Source organism: Hypanus sabinus, chromosome 17, assembly GCF_030144855.1.
Source record: "Hypanus sabinus isolate sHypSab1 chromosome 17, sHypSab1.hap1, whole genome shotgun sequence".
NCBI lineage: Eukaryota > Metazoa > Chordata > Chondrichthyes > Myliobatiformes > Dasyatidae > Hypanus > Hypanus sabinus.
In genome coordinates, this window is record NC_082722.1 from 29143514 (window position 1) to 29163205 (window position 19692).

At 39.0% G+C, this 19692-nt stretch overlaps 1 protein-coding gene across 5 annotated transcripts in view; it reads right to left on the bottom strand.

The window, feature by feature from the left end:
* tsnaxip1 (translin-associated factor X interacting protein 1) overlaps window positions 1–19692 on the bottom strand; it is a 62962-nt gene that overhangs the window by 24921 nt on the left and 18349 nt on the right. For all 5 annotated transcript variants that reach the window (XM_059992755.1, XM_059992753.1, XM_059992752.1 and 2 more), the window contains 3 exons: window positions 19214–19352; window positions 16242–16411; window positions 13239–13371 (listed from right to left, as the gene is read on the bottom strand). In XM_059992755.1, coding sequence (XP_059848738.1) covers window positions 13239–13371; window positions 16242–16411; window positions 19214–19352 — 442 coding nt within the window. The remainder of the gene's footprint in view (window positions 1–13238; window positions 13372–16241; window positions 16412–19213; window positions 19353–19692) is intronic.

The window sequence follows — 19692 nt, forward strand, 5'->3', positions numbered from 1 at the left end:
CCCATGGACCAACATGTCACAATGAGAATGGGAAGAAGAATTAAAATGGATGGTTAGTGGGAAATCTCGCCTGTTGTGAGGCCAATTGATGCTGCATCAATTGTTCATTTTAAGTCTGTAATCCATAGCTTATTATTCTCTGAATATTTTATTTAATGAAAATATGTAAGTTAGCTTCTTGATCTACAATAGCAAAGCCAATACCGTATTTGGCACAATTGTGAATACAGCATCTCTGTAACTAGACAAATAACAGAAGATGGAAGACGATCAAGTGGTTGAATTTAAAATCAAGTACAGAAAGATTTAATGAGAAAGGCTTGGGTAAGAGAGATTGAGAGAAGAAAATGGAAAAGAAAAAAATATAGAAACTTGATAAATAACTTGATTATGTATAGAAACATTTTAACTATTTAGAACAATTCATCTTAAGGAATGAAAATACTGCATTGTCTACATCTTGGACAGGGTAGGGCAGGAAGTTGAATGATACAAAAGCAGGGAATGCATACATGCTTGAAAGTTAAGGCAGCAAAGAGGTTACTCTGATCTGAAATTATCATAGAGTTACACATTACAGAAACAGAACCTCCAGACCAACTTGACCATGTAGTCTATTTGAGTTAGTTGTATTTGCCTGTGTTTATCTTTGTACCAGGCTCTGCCAGCTCATTCCATATATCCATCTCCTCTCTGTAGAAGAGTTGTCCCTTAGATCCCTTTTAAATCTTTTTTGTTCTCACCATAAACCAATGACCCTTGTTTGAGTTACTCCTATATATATTATATTATATATTATATTATATTATATATATATATTACTGCTATAATTATGTCCCTGATTTTTACAAACTGCTTTAAGATCACCCCTCAGCCTCCACTGCTGAGGACAAGAAACCCCAGCCTATCCAGTCTCTGCCCACAAGTCAAGCCCTCCTGTGCCAGCAACATCCTTGTCAATCTGCTCTGCATCCTCTCTAGCTTAATCACATTACTCCAACAGAACTGCATACATTACTCCAAGTTGTGTCTCACTAACACCTTGTACATTTGCAACATGTCCCTACTCTTGTACTCAGTGCCCTGACCACAGAAGGTAAGTGTCCAGTTGTGTCACCATTGTCAGGGATGGGGCCCCTAGTTCTATCTGTACTACGCTTCCCAGAACTCTGCCATTCATTGTGAATGTCCTTCCCTGGTTAACTTCCCAAAGCATATCACTCTGCAACTGTCTGAGTTAAATTCCATCTGCTATTCCTTTGCCCTCTTTTCTAGCTAACCTATTGTAACCTTGGGCAATCTTCTTCACTGTACACCACAAAACTTAATAATCATGCAGCCCACATTTTCCTTCAAGCCATTATTACATCTGACAAACACTAGAGGACTCAGTGTTGATCCCACTGGAACACCACAGGTCATAGTCCTCCAATCTGGAAAACAATTGGTCCAGTTGCCCTAGATCCATATGATCTAACCTTCTGGATAAGCCTGCTATAAAGGATCTCAGTCAAAGCTCTTGCTAGAGTCCATGCAGATGTCTACCACCCTGGATTCATCAATCCACTTGAACACCTTTTCAAAAGAAAACTCAATCAGATTCATAAAGTATGATCTGCTATGTACAAAGTCATGGTTACTATTCCTTTTAGTTCTTAACTTTCCAAATGCAAATAGATCTTGCCTCTCACAATCCTCTACAGTAACTTACCTATCATTAACAATTAGCATACTAGCATGTAACTCCACAGCTTGTGTTGCAGGCCTTCTTAAATAAAATAAAATTATCCATCCTCCAGTCTTTTGATAAATTGCTCATGGATAAAACAGTTACGAACCTCTGTCAGGGCACCAGCAATTGCTTCCATTCCACACCATCCTTGAAAGTACTTAGTCAAGCTCTGGGGTTTAATGGACCCTAGTAGATCTCGAGACTGCCAGAATCAAAATCTGAATCAGATTGAATTATTATCACTGACATATGTAGTGAAATTAGTTTTTTTGCAGCAACATGTTTTTAATTAAGTATTACTATGCTACAATGAAAATATACCAAAAAGAATAATAATCTTCCGAGATGTTAATACCCAGGAAATTGAAGCTGTTCACCCTTTCCATTGCTGACAACTTTGATAATGACTGGTGTGTGTTCTCTCGACTTCTCCTTCCTTGGTCATACTGACGTTGAGTGCAAGATTGTTGGCGACACAACTCAACCAGTTGAACTATCTCACTCTGTGTTAGATCCTGCCAACAACAGTTGTGTCATCAGTGAATTTATAGATGGCACTTGAGTTATGCTGAGCCACACAGTCATGAGTATAGAGACAGTAGAGCAGCGGGCTAAAATGCAACCTTGAGTTGCGCCTGCATTGATTGTCAGCAATGAAGAGATATTATTTCTGATCCACATCTCCTTTTTTCACATTTTAGGATATTACTGTTCTTGTCCTCAAACTCGTGAGCTTCCCTGACCTTTTTCTCAGTAACTACAGATTGAAAATATTAATTTAAGACCTTGCCCATTTCTTATGCTTCCATACATAGCTGATCACCTTAACGGGACCTATTCATTCCCTGGTTACCCTTTTGGTCTCAATATGCTTACAAAATATTATTTCACTCACTATCTTATCTGCCACAATTATCCCACGACCACCTTTTGCCTTCCTGATTTACTGCTTAAACATCCTTATACTCCTCAAGGAGTTTGCTTGATCACAGCTGTCTTTATTTGATATATGCCTCCTTTTAACTGACCAGAGCCTCAATATTTCCTCTCAAGGAAGGTTCCCTAATCCTCCCAGCCTTCCCTTCTCTATGACAGGAAGATACTCACCATGACCTCTCCCTATCTCACTTTACAGAGCTTCCCCTTTACCAGATTTCCCTTTACCTACTAATGGTCTCTTTCAATCAACCTTGGTAAATTCCTGTGCAATGCCATCAAAATTAGGACTCTAACTTGTGAGCCAGTCCTATCTTTTGCCAGAAGTACTTTTAAACAAAAAGTATCGTGGTCATTGACCCCAAAGCAATTCCATTTTGATTGCAAACGGTATTCTACTTGACCTCATGAGTTTTTCTAGCATTTTCCAATTTTCTTTTGAATTTCCAACATCTGCCTTTCTTTTTCAATTTTGTGAAATTTGGACCAATATATTAAAAATTGAGCAGTGTGTTCCCATTCCAGTATTTCAATGATATTATCCATATCCTTGTAGTTTGTGCTTGAGCATTAAAGTTTGAGGATATTGATCCACATTTTAATGTGTGTGGCACACATTGCCCAGTGAGTCCTTTCTGGTACTGACAACATCTATATATCATTTTACCGTAATGACAGGAAAATTGTTAACAACTACAATTAAATCTCAAAATAAAAAAAAGAAAAACTGCTGGACCTAAGATTCTGTATCTTAGTCCTATACCTTCAGACTGAAACTAAGGGACATAGCATCAAGATTTAGGATATTGAGGAGGAGAAATTGATTTTTCCCAGAGAAGAATTGTCAACCCAGGGAGGTAGTAAAGGCTACCCCATTAAATATATTTAAGCCACAATTAGATAGATTTTTGCAAACCAAGGCAATTAAGGGTTATGGGAAAAAGACAGATAGGTGGAGCTGAGTCCACAACCAGATCAGCCATAATCTTATTGAATGACTGAGCAAGCTCAACAAGCTAGGTTAGAGTCATAGAATATAATCATAGAGTCATGGAAAAGTACACTACAATTACAGGCCATTTTGGCCCATCTAGTCCATGCCTCCCACAGCCCTCTGAGTGAAGAAGTTTTCCCTCATGTTCCCCTTAAACATTTCACCTTTTACCTTTAACCCATGACCTCTGACTGTAGTCCCACCCAACCTCAGTGAAAAAAGCCTGCTTGCATTTATTCCATCTATAACCCTCATAATTTTGTGTACCTGTATTAAATCTCTCAATCTTCTATACTCTAAGGAATAAAGTCCTAACCTATTCAACCTTTCCTTATAACTCAGATCCTCCAGACCCGGCAACAGCCTTGTAAATTTTCTCTGTATTCTTTCAACCTTATTTACATCTTTCCTGTAGGTAGGTGACCAAAACTGCACACAATACTCCAAATTAGACCTCAGCAATATCTTATCCAGATTCAATATAACATCCCATCTCCCGTACTCAATACTTTGATTTATGAAGGCTAATGTGTCAATGGCGTACTTAATAACCCTATCTACCTGTTGCACCACTTTCAATGAATTATAGAACATAGAATAGTACAGCACAGTACAGGCCCTTTGGCCCACAATGTTGTGCCAACCCTTAAACCCTACCTCCCATATAACCCCCCAACTTAAATTTCTCCATATACCTGTCTAGTAGTCTCTTAAATTTCACTTGTTTATCTGCCTCCACCCCTGACTCAGGCAGTGCATTCCATGCACCAACCACTTTCTGAGTTAAAAAAACCTTCCCCTAATATCCCCTTTGACCTTCCCACCCCTTACCTTAAAGCAATGTCCTCTTGTACTGAGCAGTGGTGTCCTGGGGAAGAGGCATTGGCCATCCACTCTATCTATTCCTCTTAATATCTTGTACACCTCTATCATGTCTCCTCTCATTCTCCTTCTCTCCAAAGAGTAAAGTCCTAGCTCCCCTAATCTCTGATCATAATGCATACTCTCTAACCCAGGCAGCATCCTGGTAAATATCCTCTGTACCCTTTCCAATGCTTCCACATTGCCTGGGTGAGGCAACCAGAACTGGACACAGTACTCCAAGTGTGGCCTAACCGGAGTTTTATAGAGCTGCATCATTACCTCGTGACTCTTAAACTCTATCCCTTGACTTATGAAAGCTAACACCCCATAAGCTTTCTTAACCACCCTATCTATCTGTGAGCCAATTTTCAGGGATCTGTGCACGTGTACCCCCAGATCCCTCTGCTCTTCCATACTACCAAGTATCCTGCTATTTACTTTGTACTCTGCCTTGGAGTTTGTCCTTCCAAAGTGTACCACCTCACAGTTCTCCAGATTGAACTCCATCTGCCACTTCTCAGCCTACTTCTGCATCCTATCAATGTCTCTCTGAAATCTTCAACAATCCTCTACACTATCCACAACACCACCAATCTTTGTGTCATCTGCAAACTTGTCAATCCACCCCTCTACCCCCACATCCAGGTCATTAATAAAAATCACGAAAAGTAGAGGTCCCAGAGCCGATCCTTGTGGGACACCACTAGTCACAACTCTCCAATCTTAATGTACTCCCTCCACCATGACCCTCTGCTTTCTGCAGGCAAGCCAATTCTGAATCCACCTGGCCAAACTTCCCTGGATCCCATGCCTTCTGACTTTCTGAATAAGCCTACTGTGTGGAAACTTATCAAATGCCTTACTAAAATCCATGTAGATTACATCCACTGCACTACCCTCATCTATATGCCTGGTCAACTCCTCAAAGAACTCTATCAGGCTTGTTAGACATGATCTGCCCTTCACAAAGCCATGCTGACTGTCCCTGATCAGACTATGATTTTCTAAATGCCCATAGATCCTATCTCTAAGAATCTTTTCCAACAGCTTTCCCACCACAGATGTATGACTCAATGGTCTATAATTACCCGGACTCTGTATTGACCACTATATCATAATTCCATATATGTATCCAAGCTCTCGGTTCATCACCTTTGTTCCTGATGCTTCTTGCATTGAAGTACATGCACTTTAGCCCTTCTACCTTTCACTCTTTATTCTGCTTCTCTTTCCTCAAAGCCTCTTTATGGACCTGTATTCCCAGATCCCTTTCATCTACCACATTCCTCGGTGCTCTATTGTTCCTGTGTAATAGCTACCCTGGTTGGTCCTACCAAAGTGTAACAGCTCACGGTGCCTTGTCAAATGTCTTGCTAAACTCCAGTAGACAACATACACTGCCTTGACTTCATCCATTTTCCTGGAAACATCCTTGAAAAACTCTATGAAATTGGTTAGACATGACCTACCACAGACTAAGCCATGCTGACCATCCTTAATCATTCCATGTCTATCCAAATACTTATGTATCTGGTCCCTTAGGATATCTTCCAATAACTTTCCCACAACTGATGTCAGACTCACCAGTCTATAATTTCCTGGTTTATGTTTGGAGCCTTTCTTAAACAGTGGAACAACATTGGCTATCCTCCAATCCTCTGGTACCTCTCCTGCCGCTAAGGATGATTTAAACATCTCTGATAGGGCTCCGGCAATTTCTGCACTTGCCTCCCATGGGGTCCGAGGGAATGCCTTGTCAGGCCCTGGGGAATTATCCACTTTGATTTGCCCCGGGACAGCAAACACCACCTCCTTTGTAATCTGTATAGGGTCCATGAAGCCAATGCCACTTTGCCTCACTTCTATAGACTCTGTGTGACTCCTGAGTAAAAGCAGATGCAAAAAAATGATTTAAGATCCCCATCTCTTTTGACTCCACACATGGATTACCAGTCTGTTCTTCCAGAGGATCAATTTTGTCCCTTGCAATCCTTTTGCTCTCAACATATCCTTAAGATTCTCCTTCACTTTGTCTGCTAGGGGAACATCATGCCTTCTTTTAGCCCTCCTGATTTCTTTCTTAAGTGTTCTCTTGTATTTCCTATACTTCATAAGCACCTCACTTTTTCCTACCTGCCTATACTTGCTATGCACCCCCTTTTTTTTCTTAACCAGGGCCTCAATATCTCTTGAAAACCAAGGTTCACTACATTTGTTATCTATACCTTTTATTCTGACAGGCACATACAAGCTTCGCACTCTCAAAATTTCACTTTTGAAGGTCTCCCACATACTAAGCATACCTTTGCCAGAAAACAGCCGGTCCCAGTCCACACTTACCAGATCATTTCTGATAACTATCAAAATTGGCCTTTCTCCAATTTAGAATCTTAACCCATAGACTACAGCTATCTTTTTCCATACAGGTAGTCCCCGAGTTATGTACGCCCGATTTACAGGAAATTCGTACTTATGAACTGAGGAAGGAGAATGCTGTCCACCATTTTAAGTCAGATCGCGATGCCGTCAGCCATTTTAAGTCGGATCGCGACGCCATCTGCTATTTTAAGTCGTTGCTATTGACACGGCTTAACTTCGTATTTGGCTTAAATTTTTCTTAGTAAGATTCACCCTGACCCTGCCCCCCCCCCCCCCCCCCCGTACTGGTTGGCTGCTGGCACTGTGAGATCAGCGAGTTTGATCCAGTGACAGACCGCTCCTGTGCCGGGTTGATGTCGAGGTTAAAAAAAACACTGCCATCTCCAGTTTAAATACCCACGCAGAATATTGTGGAGGATCAAGTACCCAAACCCAGCACAGCCCCCACATATCCCATTTAGCCTGTCTCAGTGCGGTGGTCCTTAGGACCCAACGGACCTCGGGAACCAGCAGATCTCGGGACCCGCCGCCCGCAGTGTTTCTGTTCCATCGCTGGGAAGCGATCGCGATTGAAAATAAAGTGGAAATAATAAAGCGTTTGGAAAGAGGTGAAACGCCATCAGTCATTGGAAAAGCGTTAGGCTACAGTTGGTCAACGATTGGAACAATTTTAAAGGATAATGGATAAAGTGAGAATAATGGAGCATGTGAAACGCCCTGACCCGATGAAAGTTACAATTATTACTAAGTAACACAGTGGTTTAATTATTGGAATACATACATTTCTTAAGTGTTTTATATGCATAGAATGGTAAAATATATACTATATACTAAGACAAACGTTTGACGAACTGACGCTAAATAATACTTGTTCTTGTTCCGACTTACATACAAATCCGACTTAAAGACAGACTCAGGAATGGAACTCGTACGTAACCTGGGGACTGCCTGTATTTACATTGAAACTAATGGCATTGTGATCTGTAGATGCAAAATGTTCCCCTACACAAACTTCTCATTCCCTAACAACAGATCAAAAGTATTGTGAACTCTGTCATTAGGACTTCTATGTAATGATTGAGGAAACTTTCCTCAACATTTGACAGACACTATCCTGTCTAGTCCTTTTACAGTAGGGGAGTCCCAGTGAATATGTAGAAAGTTAAAATCACCTACTGTAACAACCTTATGTTTCTTGCAACAGTCTGCAACCTCTTTACAAATTTGGTCTGTAATATTGCCCCATGAACATGGTCACACCTTTGTTATTTTGCAATTCCACCCATAATACCTCACTAGACAAGTTCTCCAGTCTGTCCTGAATGACCACTGCTGTGACATTTTCCTGATCAGTAATGCCATACTCCTCCTTTAATCCCTCCCACTCTATCACATCTAAAACAATGGAACCCCCTGCCCCTCCTGCAATCAAGTCTCACTAATGGTTACCTCATAATTCCAGGAACTGATCCATGCCCTGAGCTGATCCTCCTTTCCTACAATACTTCTTGTATTGAAATCCATGCAGCTCTATGTTGATCTTCTATCCTGATAATTGACCATATTGTTCAAAGGATTGCATCAATTTAGGTAATGAGTATGTTGGTTGCCCTAGATAGATCAAAATGTCATCCGCGTAACAGGCCAATTTATGCTCTGTCCCTTTAATAGTAATTCCCATGATATCTTCATTTTGTCTGATGTATTAAGCTAATGGTTACTTTCATATAACTATAGCCCACCAAGAGAAATTAAAAGTAGATATTCCTGGGCATGGCAAACAGAGTCTTTCAAATATTTGGGCATTATTATTCCAAAAGTTTTGGCAAAATTATCAGAATGCAGTTATCAGCCTATATATATAAAAATTAAGGAACATATAACAAGATGGAACCTAATTCCTTTTTTTAGTCCCAGTTCAAGGGCTGAATCTATTAAAAAGAATATACTGCCCAGACTATTATATCTCTTTCAGACCCTACCAATAGAGATTAATCAAAATCAATTCGATGAATGGAACAAAATGTTATCAAGATATATATGGCAAGGTAAAAGGCCTAGAGTTCATCTCAAAACTTTGCAATTAGCCAAGGAAAAGGGGAATGGGGCCTACCTTTTCTTAGAGATTATTATTTTGCAGCACAGTTGAGAGCTGTGATATGTTGGTGCAACCCATCATATGATGCTCAATGGAAAAACATTGAGGAGGGGATAATTCCCATCACCATACAGGCAATTTTGGCCGCTAGCAACCTACAAAGGTACATAAGTACTATTGATAACCCATGGGTGAAATGGACTTTTAAACTATGGAAAACTATTATAAAAGAATATAAACAGGAGGGAGATATTGCAATTCTTAAATGGTGTGCATATGACTCAGATTTTATGCCGAATAAACTGGATGCTAGATTTAAGGACTGGACAGCTAAAGGAATAACAGTTCTTTGCAATATAATGAAAGAAGGAACACTGTTCAGTTTTGAAATGCTTAAAGAGAAACACTTATTAGAAAAACAAGACTTTTATCGGTATTTACAGATGCAACAATATGTTAATAGGACAGTTAAAAATGTAACCAAGGCAAGTACATGTTTGATAGAGCTATTTAGAAAAGCATATAATTCAGATAACGGTAGTAGAATCATTTCAAGTGTGTATAAGGGCTTGTCAAATCTTAAAACACATTCAACTTCATACATTAAAACAAAATGGGAGAAGGAAGGAGGGATAATTATATCTGAGGAAGAACAGACAATAATATGGAGGTATCAATGGAAGTGTACCAGTTCACAGAAATGGAGGGAGTTCGGATGGAAAAACTTGATAAGATATTTTATTACACCCTCTCAGAAATCCCATTATGATAGTAACCTGCCTGACTGCTGAGAAATTGTGGAAATCAAAATGCAAACTATTATCATATTTTCTGGGATTGCCCCATTATCAAAGACTATTGGAGTGGGATACACAATGCCCTACAAGACATCTTTAGATATGAAATACCCTTAGAAAGTAAGACCATATATTTTGGGTATATCCCTCAAGAATGGTTGAAAAGAGATAAATATTTAATGAATATACTGCTGGTGGCTGGTAAAAAGACTCTGACCAGGAAATGGTTATCACAGGAGAGCCCAACTTTAAACACATGGATGGAAATTACAATGGACATTTACAAAATGGAAAAGATAACAAACAGCATCTGTTAATCATAAGCTGGAACAATTTGATACATACTGGGAAAAATGGTTTAACTACATAACACCTCATAGGCCTGGTTTTATTCTCACAAATCAATGAGTATGTTGTAAAAAAAAATCACTCCCTACTTACACATAATTTTCTCCTTTTGCTTGTCCTTTCTTTCCTCTCTTTTCTATAAGTGTCTACCTCAGATAAATATTATGTGAAAATTTGTGGCATATATGATATATATGTACTGTATCTGAAATACATCTTATGGAAATGTTTGTTTGATGATGAACTTCAATAAAAAATAAATTACGAAGAAGAAGAAATCCATGCAGCTCAGGACACTAGACACTATTCTCTGCCTTTTGATCCCCGACTTTGAGGTCTTACCAACAGCTGTCTCCACAATCTCTCCACTAACTGTTCTGGCACTCTGGTTCCCATCACTCTGCAACTCCAGTTTAAACACCACCATGCTGTATTAACAAACCTTCCCACTAGGATATCAGTCTCCTTCCAGTTCAACTGCAAACCATCTCTTCAACACAGATCCCACCTTTTCTGAAAGAGAGCCCAATGATCTAAAAATCTTACGTCCTCCCTCCTACACCAACTCCTTGGCTACATTCTATAATCTTCCTGTTTCTGACCTCACTGAACTCCATAATCTTCCTGCACATGTTACAGGTAGCAATCCTGAGACCACAACTTTGTAGATCCTGCCCTTTAACTTAGCACCTAACTCCCTAAATTTCCTTTGCAGAACCTAGTCACTCTTCCTACCTATGTCATTGGTACCTACATAAACCAAGACCTCTTAGCTGTTCACCTTCCCACATAAGAATGCTGAGGACTTGATCTGAGATGTCCTGGACCCTGGCACCTACCTGGAGGCAACATACCACCTGGGAAGCTCGTTCTCACCTACAGAATTTCCTTTTTGTTCCCCTAAAACAAATCCCCTATCACCAAAGCTTGTCTCTTCTCCCCCTTCCTTTCTGAATCACAGAGTCAGACTCAGAGATCCAATTGCTGTAACTTTCCTCTGCTACATCACCTCAACCCCCAGCATCAACCAGTTGTTAAGGTGAAAGGAAACAGGGGTACTCTGCACTGTTCGGTTAACTCGACTACCCTTTCTGACTGTCACCCAGTTTCCTGAGTACTGCACCTTGGGTGTAACTACTTCCCTATATGTCCTACCTATCACCCCCACAGCCTCACAAATGATCCCGAGTTCATCCAGTTCCAGCTCCAACTTCTTAACACAGATTGTTAGAAACTGCAGCTGGATGCACTTCTCGCAGGGGACACTGGGACACTGGAGTCTCCCTGCCTTCCCACATTGTGCAAGAGGAGCATGCTACTACCCTGCCTGGCTACTATTCTATATAAACAAATGTAAAAAAAGGGGAAAAAGGTTCTACCTACAGCTTTTTTTGCATTCTCTGACTGAGGGCTCGAAGAGGTAAAGCCTCAAAATCTCCACTCTAACTTGATCACTCCAACAATGGCCACTCTGCTTGCCCCACCTTACTTTAATTTATTCTTGCTAATCAATCCCAAATGCTGACTGGCTGCTACTCAAAGTTCCAAACTGCTGCAAATCACTGCCTTTTCTACTTGATCAGTGAACCTGAGTGAATCACATCATCTCAAGCTTCTGATCTCTCCAACTGGCCACTGCTCAGAGCTTCTGTTCTACTTCTTATGTTCCTATCAGCCTCTTTGTAACTACTGTTTCTGCATAGTTTGGGTGTCTGCAATGCCTTCAACTGATTTAAAAGAATACATAACACTAAAACGTTATTATTTTTGGCCATTTACTATTTTGCTTATTTTGGTTTTATTGAGCCAGATGTACTAGATTCAAACTAAGTGATACAAAGTTTTCATACTCTGCATACTATTCCAAGACAAGTATATGCAAAGTAAATTTTTGACAGATTATTTGATTTTAGCACAGATCTGTTTTATGGATCTCCATAAATCATGGTAATGATCTTTCAGAGGGGAGATGTGTCTTTGCCAGCAGACAATAAAGCAGTATGATGCAAAGTATTGAGGCAGAGCTTTCCACATTTAACCAGGCAGCCTAAAGAGAATTTGCTTTTCAAAACACTACCTCAGATTTAGATCATGCTAAGAGCACACTTCAACTATAGACATTTATGTGACTATGACTGTTAAAGCTAGAATTGTCCATAACCTCTCGGCTGAGTGTTCATGCAATTTTATCAGTAACATGAACCAAACCCCCAGATGATGTCCCAAATGAACTGAAAAGAATAATTTCCTTGTTTTCTTTGGTAAAATCAAGAAAGATTACTGCACTTTGTAAGAATGACAGAGCACACCTATATAGACAATAAGGTTAAACTCAAAGGCACTGTATAAAGTGGTGAGAAATGGAAGTATTCCATACAACCGCTCTTTTGACCCTGTAAGGCACACTTCTAGCAAATCAGAACTACATTTTCTTGATACACATCTTTTTATCAGGTTAAGAATTGAATACTGAGACGTCAAGAATATGAACAGCAAGGAGTAATAGAAACATACCAAAGATATATATAAGAATCCACTGCCAAGTACAAGGCCTGTTTGTGTCAGTCAAATGGAAGACTGATATTTGATTATCACATGTGGCCCTTTAAAAAGACAATTCTACACATGCTTTTTGCAACCTTAAGTTTTTCAAATTATGCATTCACATCTTTAACTTAACAATTTTAATATAGCTGTGGTTCTGTTCACTGTTATTCTCCAAAGCTGTAGGTGTACTTTTAGGCCTAAACTTGAGCTTTTCCTTTGTGGAAGAAACAAACCTGTGCTACATTTTTTTTGTAAAATAGCAGCTCTTTAAATTCTACAGAAACATGTTTATTCCCACTCCAAATGTTTGAAAGCAGAAATAGATTTCTTTTTCACTGAGATTTTCCTTAAACATTTTAAATAAGCTAACTCTGGAAATTATAGTGACAGAAGTCTACTACACCTGAATCAGGTAAGAATCACATTCTTTTCTTAGCAAAAATGGTTGATGAGTCATAAGTAGTAAAAATAGATGATAATAACAATATTTTTATCTTTGAATGCTAGCTTTTAATTGAAGCCAAATTGAAACGTGTTATGTACCTGCCATTTTAGTTTTCAGTAGTTCAACTTCCGCACTCAGTTGGTCTCGCTGAAGAGTGATTTGCTTGTTAACTTCCAACAGGGTATTGTGTTCCAGTTTCAGCTGAGCAAAATGCTTCTGTAGATTTTCATACTAAAGAAATAAATAAATTTGTAACTATAGTGTTTATAATTCTTGTGCCTAGCAGGGGGAGAAAAAGACTTTGAGGAACTAAAAGAGTAATATTTAACTCCGTGCAAAGTATACCAGACTAAGTACCCTAAACTTCTGAATCCTTGATGCTTAAAGGGCCCTAGACAAAGCAGATGTTACCCATTTAATTTGTAGATCTTACTGCAAATTTCATGCACTGAACAGTTCATTGTATGCTTTCAATTGTTTCCTTCCTAATAATGTTTTGACAACATATTTTGTTAATTGAAATTAAGGCCCTCATCTCGAGTTATCTACTAGACCAGAGTGCTGAAGCCATGTTCTTAATTACAGAGAAGTAGATCCAGGCGTCTGTGCAAGTATCCTTCATGAACTGAGTACTATGGTTTTCAGTGCATTTTGATGTATCATCACTATTCTGAAATACTAGGCTTTCTAAGTTAAAACAAAACTTGTGTTATTCATCTTTGTCAAATGGCTTCATAGTTTGACTACATGGTCGTTATTTGCTTTTCTCTCCACTGGATATCTGAAGTGGGGGTGGGGGGGTTGAAACATTATCACTGAGTCTCAGCCTCCTGACAGGGTAAAAAACTGATTCCAATATGTATAAAAAAGCTATTTGTAAAGAACCCCATGGAACCAAATGTCACATTCTATCCCCATTCTGGGTAAAGCAATCCTTCCAGAACTTCCTATTGGCTTTATAAACAACACCTATATAATAAAATTAAACAATGAGCCAAAAAATAATCTTATGGTCCTCAATAATTGAAGCAAAGATCAAAGTAATACATTCCTTACAAAAAAAAGCTGACTTTAAGATTATGAAAATGGAACAGGGAAATAAACTGAAAATCAAGTTGGCTGACATTAAAATTATTCTAATTGTAGAAAACATTTATGTGGGAGGCAATAAAATTCTTTTGTGTATCACAGTTTTGTGCAGTAGATGAGGAATTTAATCAAAAACCCGATCTCATTTACACTTACTGACTGGATTGAATGGGTCACTACATTTGTTCTGGATTCCCGAAGCACAAGACACATTTTTACTTCAGGCAACTGAACAGGCACCATGACAACAAACTATTTGTAATGCAGACTTGGGCATGATTTTGTGCAAAATAACTTTGTGCATTTATGGCTAGCAACATGAGCAAGCCACTCTTATAAAAAGTAGGGCTTCACAAGATATGATGGCTGTTTCTGCAATATCTAAAGTGAACCATGCTGACCAGATCTAAAAGCCATGGGGTCTCTTTTATAGGCATGTAGGTCTTGGATTGGCTTTGGGCTCCCCACTACCAAACAACCAGCCTGACCACATTCCCAATTCCCAACGTCCTGCCTGCACTTGTAAATCAAAGCGTATCCAGAAGCTTCTGTGTCCTGCTTTACTTTGTTAGGTTGGTAATATGTCTGATTGTTATAACTTCAAAAAAAAACCTATGAATTTGTCAAACATGCTTTCAATTTCATAAATCCATGTTAATTTCAACTAATCCTATTCATTTTTTCTAAATTCCCTGTTCCCACACTTTTTGCTATACACTCAGTAGACACTTTATTAGGTACACATGCTCATTAATGCAAATAACTAATCAGTAAATCAAGTGGTGGCAACTCATCGCATAAAAGCATGCAGGCATAGTCAAGAGGTCAGTTGTTATTAAGACCAAACATCAGAATGGGGAAAAATGTGATCCAAGTGAGTTTTACTATGGAATGATAGTTAGTGCCAGTGAGGATGGTTTAAGTATGTCAGAAACCACTGATCTCCTGGGATTTTCACACATAACAGTCTCTAGAGTTTACAAAGAATTATATGAATTTTTCAGTGAGCGACTGTTCTATTGGCAAAATTGCCTTGTTAATGAGAGACACCAGACTGGCTCAGGCTAACAGGAAGACGACTCTAACTTCAAGTGGTATGCAGAAGAGCATCTCTGAACACATGATGCATTGAATCTTGAAGTGGATGGATTACAGCTGCAGAAGACCACAAACATATACTCAAAGGTCACTTTATTAAGTACAGGAGGTACCTAAAAGTGGCCACTGAGTGTAGATTCTAGCATATTCCTTTGAACTGATATCAGACCAGATGGTTTGTAGTTGCCTCTTTGAGGAATTACATTTGCTATCGTCTGGTTTGTGAGAGGGTTCCAGAATCTATGGAGTTTGCACCTAGTGCTTCTTTAGTGTTCTTTCAAAACACTGGGTTGCAGGCCATCATATGCTGAGAATTTATTGACATTCAGTGCCATTGATTTCTCAAAAGCCTTTCTTTTGAAATAACTATTGCAAAATTTTTCAGGCTCTTCATTAATTCAAGATGTCTTCTTTTACTAAAACAGATACAAAATATTGGTTTAATTTTTCTGTCTTTTCCTCTTCCATAGTATCTCCCCTGTTTCCATGTGTAAAGGGATCCAATGTTACATTTTGCCAATCTCTTCCTTTTTAAATTCATATAGAAGCTTATTTGATCTATTTTCATATTTCTCACTCTTTTACCCTCATTCCCTTCTTTTCCATATAAATTTATTGGACTGCCTTTGCTGAAACCTTAATTTATGTGAATTCAGTGCATACAATTAAATCTGTTTCAAACTCCTTAACTTGAGGACAACCTTATGGATCCACTGTACTCGATCTTGTTATCAATGAATATAAGCCATGAACAAAAAGCATCTTGGAAATTAACAATGAAATCAGAGTCTAATGCCATGGAAGGAACATAGAAAAAGCATCAATATTTCTTGATTCACAATGCAATATATGATAACAGCATAATTCTGTAATATTTGCAGAAAAAAATTTAATTATGGAATACCATCACATACCTTCTCAGTTAATTCATTATAGTTTTTTTCTAAAGATTCATAATCCCTTCTTGGAATCACATCTCCATACTCTGCCTTCATTGCATTTAGTGTCACTTGCAGCGCCTTGAGGTCTTCACGAGCTACTTTCAATGCCAACTTTAGTTTTACACTATCTTCAGCTGCATCAGCTTTCAGAAAGATATATAATAAGACATTGAAAAATATCTTACCTACATACCTACTTACATTTAATACCTTTCAGTATCATGCAAGAGGCACATATCAATTTTAAACTCATTGCTATTCAGAACAGGTTTTTGCTAAGGTTGAGTTGGGTCAATATAGTGGCAGATTAATTGATTTGAAATGTAGCCCTAAACTCAACACTGCCATGCACTTATTCTTAGTAATTGTTCGATTGATAAAACACATAAATGTTTTTTTAAAAAAGTTCACAAGAAATATGAAACATGAAGCAAGAGAAAGCTGGAGGACATTAAAATAGTAAATAAATCAATTAATTAATTGTAAAATTTATTTAATTTCTCAATCCTTCCACAATCAAATGAGAAAAATTCAAACCAGGAAATAAGCCAGTGAGCCTTACATCATTGGTTGGAAATTATTGGAAAAGATTCCTAGGGATAGGATCTACTTACGTTCAGAAGAGCTTAAGCAAATTAGGGATATTTGTGTTTAGCATGGCTTTATGTGGTGGAGGTCACGTCTTACAAACTTGATTCTTTTAATGAGGTTGAGAAGATTGCTGAAGATACCTTAGCTAAATTTTCAACAAGGTCTCTCATGGTAGGCTGCTCTAGAAAATTAAGGTACATGGAATCCATACAGACTTGGTAGTTTAACAAAATTAGATAGATAACATTGTGAGGAAGGTTACCAAAGGACGCATCAGGATACAAATTAGTTAGAAAAATGGGCAGAGAAATAGCAGATGAGGTTCAGTCTGAACAAATGAACCTGCTGTTTTCATTGGAGCATCAGAGATTGAAGGGTGACCTGACAGAAGTATATAAAATTATGAGAGATATGAATAGGGTAAATGGCAGGAGTCTTTCTCCTAGGGTGGAAATATTAAATATTGGACAGTATAGCATTAAAGTCAGAGGGGGAAAGTTAAAGGAGATTTACATGGCATTTTTTAAAAGAAATCTGGAGGGCGGTAGAGCCTGGAACAGACTTCTAGGTGAAATGGTGAAAGCAGATGTGATAGCAATGCTTAAGACAACCACATGGCCGGGCACGGAATGGAAGGATATACACCAAGTACAGGCAGAATGGGACTAATTTAAGCCGGTTCAGCTTGGCACAGGCAATGTGGGCTAAAGGGCCTGTTCCTCTGCTTTGTTCAAAAGTTGCTATGCTCAAATATGTCACTCTAATTGCATTGGGCATCCATTATTATTTTCGCAAACACAAGGAAATCTGCAGATGCTGGAAACTCAAGCAACACACACAAAATGTTGGTGGAACGCAGCAGGCCAGGCAGCATCTATAGGAAGAAGTACAGTTGACGTTTCCGGCCAAGACCCTTCGTCAGGACTAACTGAAAGATAGTAGGAGATTTGAGAGTGGGAGGGAGAGGGGGAGATCTGAAATGATAGGAGAAGACAAGAGGGGGTGGGGTGAAGCTAAGAGCTGGGGAGGTGATTGGCTAAAGGGATACACAGCTGGAAAAGAAAGAGGGTCATGGGATGGGAGGCCTACGGAGGAAGAAAGGGGGAGGGGAGCACCAGAGTTAGATGGAGACTAGGCAAGGAATAATTGTGAGAAGGGCAGAGAGAGGAAAAAGAGAGAAAAGAAAAGGGGGGGCATTATAAATAAATAACGGATGGGATAAGAAGGGGGGGGGGCATTAACGGAAGTTAGATAAATCAATGTTCATGCCATCAGGTTGGAGGCTACCCAAACGGAATATAAGGTGTTGTTCATGCCATCAGGTTGGAGGCTACCCAGACCATGCCTACTCTCCATCTCCCTCTGGTGCTCCCCTCCCCCTTTCTTTCTCCCTAGACCTTCTGTCCCATTATCCTCTTCCTTCTCCAGCTCTGTATCCCTTTTGCCAACCAACTTTCGAGCTCTTAGCTTCATCCCTCCCCCTCCTGTCTTCTCCTATCATTTTGGATCACCCCCTCCCACTCCCACTTTCAGATCTCTTACTATCTCTTCTTTCAGTTAGTCCTGACAAAGGGTCTCGGCCCGAAACATCGATTGTACTTTTTCCTATAGATGCTGCCTGGTCTGCTGCATTCCACCAGCATTTTGTGTCCATTATTATTTTGCTCATTTCCAGTTCAAGCTACTACAAAATAGATTTTCATTTTGTTCAATGTAGAATATACATTCCCTTCACCCCCTCACCCTTATTGATACACATCACCATAAGTCCAGGTATTAAGTAGCACACTTAAGATTTATGGATTCAGACAGACACTGGCACATTTAAAAAGCTAAGCCCATATCGCATAGCACACAGGATCATTGTCCTTTTATGTTTCCTTGTTTAAATAATCACACACTACCATTATGACAGTACTGGAAATCTCAATTCCATGGGATGGGAGAACTCAGAAACCCAGCAGAAGTGGTTTAAGGACATACACTTCACTTGAAATAAGACATACATGTACTCATCAGGCACCTTGCCCTATGTATAGCAGTACCAAGTCTCACATTCTTCATAACAAAGACCCACCCTTCTGAGGAAACCATTAAGACTTGCAGGCTAATTTAAAGCTATCCCAGTGAAAGGTCTACTTCTTCAGTTCTGATATGAAGCTACACTGTTTAGTCAATAACTAGCAGTGTCTTACAGTATCAGATTACCAAAACTGCCACAAAGAATTGATATGTGGTGCCACTGCAATTTATCTTGAACCTACCATGATAACCCCCATCTTATATGTAACCAGAATAATGATTAGCTGGCTGTTACACAACTTAAGTATTTAATTCAAATCAATACATTTCACCTTCTTTTGTGTGAGAATCATGTGACGCTTCTTGTTGACTGCGCAGATTATTCAAATCAGAAATCAGAAGTTTGCGTGCATCATTTTGTTCTCGGTATTTTTCATACTCGGTTGCCAGATCTTCCTGAAGCTTGCAAACCTGATGGTCATGAAAAGTAACTCAAAATGAGTTTTATGGAATCCCTACAAATCTTTTTCAAAAATGAATTGTGTTTTTAATTTCATCAGTGAGGGATGTGGATGATGGAATATGAATCAGTCACAAGTGCTCCCAAACCCAGTATGATTAAATACAGAGTTCCGATCATCATAATCAACAATTACTTGTTAGCCATCTAAATCAAAGAACAGGATAAGAACATGCATGGCATGATTGGCAGATGGCAGTAAAACAGATAGTATAGTGTATAATGAAGGTTATCAAACATTACAGGGCGACCTTGATCAGCTGATTAAGTGGGCTGAGGAAAGACAAATGG